At 34.9% G+C, this 7,500-nt stretch overlaps 1 protein-coding gene across 1 annotated transcript in view; it reads right to left on the bottom strand.

Moving 5' to 3' along the window:
- The window catches only part of LOC144966446 (uncharacterized), a 205,046-nt gene that overhangs the window by 40,683 nt on the left and 156,863 nt on the right, over window positions 1-7,500 (bottom strand). The window contains exon 4 of the mRNA XM_078902974.1: window positions 5,815-5,951. Coding sequence (XP_078759100.1) covers window positions 5,815-5,951 — 137 coding nt within the window. The remainder of the gene's footprint in view (window positions 1-5,814; window positions 5,952-7,500) is intronic.

Genomic DNA, 7,500 nt, shown 5'->3' with positions numbered 1-7,500 from the left:
CCCACTACGCTACGGAGCCATCCAGCTAATAGGCTTCAACAGGCATGACGTCACTTCCCTCGTAATGACGCATGGTAGTCAATTATGTCTTTCTAAAATGTAATTTTATCTTAGATGTTAGTTCTATTTTGCGGTTTTAATATTTGGTCGTGCGTCATCAGCGCTTGTTTTATATCTTTATTAACAAAGACGTACAGATATCATAATATAACTTTTGTGATCCTATTTTTGCGATGGAAACACAGCATCGATAATGCATCATGTGGATTGCGCTTGCGCGACGAGGGTGCATAAAAAAAACGACCCGTTAAGATGCACCGTCACCGGAGGTGCAGAAAAAAAATCCCCACTAACTGCGTTAATGTTAATTAATGGAGAAATCGCATTGTTTTCAGAGAAATAAAGGCTATTAGGAACAGGCACTTATCTATTTCAATTATCGTATTGCGGAAATTAACATAGATCGAGGTAGGTCGACGTTAACATATATGCAGGCCTGTTATCCGAATACAATTATGGGCCTAATTTAACTTCATTGTGTGTATTTTACGTCATTTCTTTTCTTTTTTTTTGATTTCAATTACAACAATGAGCTAATAGTTAATTGGGTTAGCAGACCTTCAAATTAGAGCACGTCACCCGAGACAAATCGAGCCATCCGCTTTGTCACAAATCCCGCATTTTGATTGGCCAGAATAAAAGCTCGAGCATTATGTATATGCAGATTTAAAATCGAACTTTATATAGCGCAATATCCACTAAATGTGCTCAAAGCGCTTTCAAGGGGTCCCCTGGTCAACAGCGACATTGAACAAGTTGGACGGGACATGACGCCTGTTAGGCGATATTACAATTTTTCGGACAAAGACAACGCTGTTAACGGCCAGGTACTCATTTTGCACCTGAGTACGGTGAGAGAATGTGAGTAAAGAGACTTTTCCGAGGACTCAACTATGCGCCACTCGCGAGGGTCGAACTCAGGACCTTCCGATCCAAAAGCGATTGTCTTTTGTCTTTCAGATTTCTTTATAATATTCATTTGAGTCAACGGGTAATCAAATCACCCTTAATTTAAGAAAGGTTTGAAAAGATGCTCGTATAGCAGCAATGTGTGAAAAACAGTTTTATAATTTTTAGGATTGCCAGTGTTTCAGTGCTCGATGATAAAACAACTTTAACCTTGGCTGTTCTGAACAATGTTGATCCTCAACCCTATTTTAAAGGAAAAAAAGTTTAGATAGACGATATATTATTATTATTATTATTGTTATTATTATTATTATTATTATTATTATTATTATTATTATTATTATTATTATTATTATTATTATATATTATTATGTTATTATTATTATTATTATTATTATTATTATTATTATTATTATTATTATTATTATTATTATATTATTATTATTATTATATTTTATTGTTATTATTATTATTATTATTTATTATTTATTATTATTGTTATTATTATCATTATTATTATTATTATTATTATTATTATTATTATTATTATTATTATTATTATTATTACTGTTTTATTATTATCATCATTACTATCAGTTTATTATCATCATTACTACAACTATTTTAATTACTTTTCCCCCCTATTACAAGAGCAGAGCTGTAACCTAGCAATAATTGCCTATTTGGACAATAAAGATTATTATATATATATAGATGTGTGTTTGTGTGTGTGTGTGTGTGTGTGTGTGTGTGTAGAGAATGCTCACAGTCATCATCTACAGCATTCATTGTTATCACCAAAAAAAAAAAAAAAAAATAAGAGAGCAGTAACTGCTATGCGGGGTGCCCCTTAATGAATCCCGAATTACACCCCAATAAATACACTCTAGGTAAAATCTGTAAGACAACAGTCAACTTGTTAGAATATAGATAGTATGCGCCTGGCTAAGAAGCTCATAACATTGCCATCCGGAAGTATAACGGACCAACACACAAAACTATGTGTAACCTTGAACGTTTATAGTTTAGTTAATAGATAGAACGAAGATGACGTCACCCAAGCCTTTGTTATTATGTTTTGCCATCCGCGTTTGTGAGTGATTCTCACTAAACTGTATTAACCAGACTATAAAAGTTCATGGTTACACACAGTTTTGTGTGTTGGTCCGTTATACTTCCGGATGGCAATGTTTTGAACTTCTTAGCCAAGCGCATACTATCTATACACTTTAGTGAGAATTACTCATAAACCCGGATGGCAAAATAACAATAACAAAGACCTGATTGACGTCATCTTTGTTCTATCTATCACCGAATCCTATCTGGAAACAGTCAACAATAATAATCCTCGTCTTAGAAACCTTTGTAATCAAGGAAGTAACAAAACTTGTGATGCACTGACAAAACGCATTTGTCATTTTAGCTATATCTAGATCTACTTGTGCGGCTATGTGGTCTAGTGGTTTGACACTCGCTTTCGGACCGGAAGGGCCTGGGTTCGAGCCTCGCGCTCGGTGCATAGTTGAGTCCTTGGAAAAGGCTCTTTACTCACATTCTTGCACCGCACTCATTTGTAAAATGAGTACCTGGCCGTTAACAGCGTTGTCTTTGTCCGAAAAATTGTAATATCGCCTAACAGGCGTCATGTCTTGTCCTACATGTTAAATGTTGCTGTTGACCAGGGAACCCTTGTAAAGCGCTTTGAGCACATTTCGTGGATATTGCTCTATATAAAGCTCACATTTTTTTTGTTTTGTTTGTTTTTGTTTCACTTCAAATATCCATGGAGTGGTTTAGATAACTCTTAACTCGCCAAAAAAAAAAAAACCCCAAAAACAACACTATAAAAATTACTACAAATCGTTAGTTTTTTTTTCATACACTCAAGCACGTTTTCTTATTTCTGTACCATTTTAAGAATTAAAAAAATATATTTTGAAGGTTGAAATATGGAATTTGCATTTTTAGGAGCCACGAAAAAGAAACATTGAGTGGTACGAAACCAAACTCTTAGTTTTATCAATAATTTTCTGGCGAGTTGTGAGTCATCTAAACCACTCCATGGATATTTGAATTCATTTTATTTATTTATTCTTTTATCGTCAATAATAGATTAAATGTCAGAACGATCATAAAAAATCTAATATTTAAGTTAATAAATCTTTTCTTTTCTGTATTTGCAAGATCTCCTATACACACACACATATATATATATATATATATATATATAATATATATATATATATATATATATATATCAGTTGTATTATGCATCCCGTTCCGGTAATAAAAACACTTTGAATTTAAATTTGATTTTTTGGGATGCATGAAAAACAGATGGGCCTCTCACGTCGATATAATTTGTATAAAAACGAATTCTCCCAAAAATGAAAAATGCATAATGTGGATGTACGTTTTAAAATTCGATTGGAGAAGAGAAACAAACAAAAAAAAAAAACCAAAAAAAAAAAAAAAAAATAACGACCAAGAAAAAAATTTATCAAAAGCCAAGAAAAAAAAAATACCCTAGAGAAAACCTCCAAAAAGAAAAATAAAACCAAAACACAAAAACCAAAAAAAAAAAAAAAGAAAAACTCACCAAAGAGACCCCCCCAAACCTCCTAATTAAAATTGGTTGTGTTTGTTTCAAAGCCTGACGAATACCCCTGGGATGTATATATATATATATATATATATAGACTTGATTTCAACCAAAATATTGTCATTCGAAGTAAAGTAACAGCAACATCAACAGCATTGATGACAGTATTGGCTAATCTGTTCGCGACTTCTCGAAGCCCCAGGTTTGAGCGTTTTCGCCAAGATAATTGTCCTTTAAATCGAATGATATTTGAAGGACGAGTTTTCTGGTCAATGTTTTTAAAATACGTGTTTTTCCAGAGTATGGTCATTAACTGACTAATTTTCATCCTTTCCGGAGACTTCGCGGTCTAGTGCTATGGCGCTCTATCTCTGACCTGTAGGTCCTCGTCGTTTGAGTCAAAATGTAGGTGGTCAAAAGTTGGTTCCTAGGAAAAGGCCTCTTTACTCACAATTTTCCCACCATTCTCATGTGTAAAATGAGTACATTGACCGCTGTATTTCTATCGAATCCCCAACCCCTCCAAATAAAAACAACAACAAAAACCAACCAAACAAAAAAAAAAAACAAAAAAAACAAAAAAACAAAAAACAAAACAAAACAACAAAACAAACAAAACAAAACAAACAAAACAACAGAATTTTATAACGCTCTAGAGGCGCCCTATTGATGCTATAGGTTGAATACTCACAACATCCACCAGCCGGGTAAAAGTACCAACACACAAAACTATGTATAACCTTGGCCGTTTATAATCTATTGATATAATGTCGTGAGAACGTATCACAGAAATGACTGTCTAAAAACAATAACAAAGAACTGAGTGGCGTCAACTTGGTTCCTTTTATATTTTAATTGTTGCTGTTGGCTTTTGACCTTTAGAAAAACACCTTGATCAGATCCAAATTGCACCATATTTCCATTTAACCCAATAACTCGCCTGCCTAAGAGTCATTTTCCTACCAGCACTTCTATAATATTGGGGTTCCCGTTAGCTTCACACGCAAAGAGTCCGAGATCGATCCCTGGTGCAATCGAGATTTTCTTCTGACCCCCCCCCCCCCCCCCCCCAACCCCCTGTCAGCCAGAAATGATTGGGTTGCTGGGTCTGTTAGATCTGGAGGAAATTTCTTTGCGATAGACGGGCGTCCTATCCAAAAGGCAACAGGCAATAGCTATTGTTCGTTTCACGCTATAGAAACCGGGAAAATACACGGCTCCGTGGACCAAATGGTTTTGATGTACTACTTTACTCTTATTATATTGTTCAAGGCGCATATTCATTGAACACATTCATATCTTAATCTATGGACAAGAGCCTAAGTCAAGGATCGAATGTCGATGTCAGAGTTTCAGCAATATTTGTCACCCGACCGCCCTTTTACCACGCTCAGCATCTTTTGACTCTTGTTACAAAACAAGACACCTTTTCGCCGAGCCACGAATGCCACGATTCAACCGTTTACCATTTCTTAGCATCGAACAGACATTTGCTTTGTGTTAATGCTCTGTTTATTTCTCGTCTCGTGCTAATGGCTTCCGTGTTGAGGGCGTGTCTTCACAAAATAATAAAAAAAAAAAAACACCAAGCAAATGAAGGAGAAAAGTTTTTTTAAAAATCCGCGATGGCGGAAGTAAACAAGTCTGAACATAACACCGGTGTTATCTCCCTTAGATATTGCCAGTGTTGAAGGGATAGACTAAAAGTTTATATAATATTTTGATCGTGTTACATTTCATTAGCATATAGATTATCATGAATGATAATGGTGATGGGGATGATCTACAATGACGATGATAACGATGTTTTGTATGATTTTGGTATATAATATTCATAATCATGGAATTTTTTTTCTGTTGCCGGGCACGAGCGCGTAAAGTGAGGAATAGAGGATATGATTCTTGCAAATAGAAAAAAAGATACCGACAATCAGGGCTTGGCGGAGGTTTCCCAAGTTGTAAAAGTTCAATGCCTTGACCACTCTGCCATCTCGCTCGTGATAAAGATAATCGCTATAATTATAATCATAAAAATGTTGAAAATGATGATGAGAATATGATGAAAATACTGATAGTATTGATGATGATGATGTTGATAATGATAATGATGATGAAGATGATAATGATGATGATGATGATGATGATGATGATGATAATGATAATGATGATGATGATGATGGTGATGATGACGATGATGATAATGATGATGGTGGTGATGATGGTGGTGATATTACAAAACAGACCTAGCGTAGATTCCAAATCAATATATTTGATGTATATAGCGTACGGTAGGACTACACACACGGAGGCCACCCACACACCGATGATACACAGGCCCGCAGGAAGTCTCGACTTGAACGGATGGACGATCATCCGGTATCTGGATAGGATAAAAGAAACACAGAAAACAAAACGTTATGTATAGAAGGGACGACATTGACGTTACTCAGCTCTTTATCATATTAGAAAGAAGGGCTAAGTAGGTATATTGCCCTTTGAATACCCCGCAATGTTATCGTTTTTAGCCAGCTATATTTATTAGTAGTTCACACTAAATTGTATTAATCAGACTATAAACGTTTAAGGTGATGATGATGATAATGATAATGATGATGATGATAATGATAATGATGATGATGATGATAATGATGATGATGATGATGATGATGATGATGATGATGATGATGATGATGATGATGATGATGATGACACATAGTTTTGTGTGTTGGCACGTTATATTATCCGGCTGGCGGATGTTGTGAGTTTTAAAACTAAACGCATAGCAATAATAGAATGAATGGCGCCGACGTCACTTCACGTTTTGTCATTGTTTTTAGGTCGCCAGTTGGGTGATAAGTTCTTAGTCTAGTTCCCCTAACAGACTGCAATTTTGAAGGTTACACTTAGTTCGATTGACATGGCGGACAGATATGGGGAGTACTTTACCTAACCGCATACCATAAATTTGGGTTACAAGTTTTCGGAACATAACGCCATTTTTTAGCAAAACACAAACAAACAAACAAAGCCAGAATTATCAGACTTGTGTTGAGTTTGTATATTTCATTGAAGAGAATGGATATCATATTTTAGGGTGCGAATGCCAACAATTTATATTTTTGACCAGTTTGACATTTAATTCATATTTTAAGCATTTGGATCGTTTCGACATAATACCGTTTTGAGACGATGGGTCACAAATTTGTTAAACCCCCCCCCCCCCAAACATTCCAACTAATCCTTCAAATATATCGATATCGATAAACCCCAAACACACCAACTAATCCTTCAACTATATCGATATCGATAAACCCCAAACATTCCAACTAATCCTTCAAATATATCGATATCGATAAACCCCAAACATACCAACTAATCCTTCAAATATATCGATATCGATAAACCCCAACCATTCCAACTAATCCTTCAAATATATCGATATCGATAAACCCCAAACATTCCAACTAATCCTTCAACTATATCGATATCGATAAACCCCAAACATTCCAACTAATCCTTCAAATATATCGATATCGATAAACCCCAAACATACCAACTAATCCTTCAAATATATCGATATCGATAAACCCCAAACATTCCAACTAATCCTTCAAATATATCGATATCGATAAACCCCAAACATTCCAACTAATCCTTCAAATATATCGAAATAGATAAACCCCAAACATACCAACTAATCCTTCAAATATATCGATATCGATAAACCCCAAACATTCCAACTAATCCTTCAAATATATCGATATCGATAAACCCCAAACATACCAACTAATCCTTCAAATATATCGATATCGATAAACCCCAAACATACCAACTAATCCTTCAAATATATCGATATTGATAAACCCCAAACATACCAACTAATCCTTCAAATATATCGATATCGATAAAACCCAAACATTCCAACTAAT

This window comes from Berghia stephanieae, chromosome 2 (assembly GCF_034508935.2).
Source record: "Berghia stephanieae isolate SIO BIC M18660-M18661 chromosome 2, UCSD_Bste_1.3, whole genome shotgun sequence".
Taxonomy (NCBI): Eukaryota; Metazoa; Mollusca; class Gastropoda; order Nudibranchia; family Aeolidiidae; genus Berghia; species Berghia stephanieae.
This window is presented reverse-complemented; position numbering and strand designations above follow the sequence as displayed.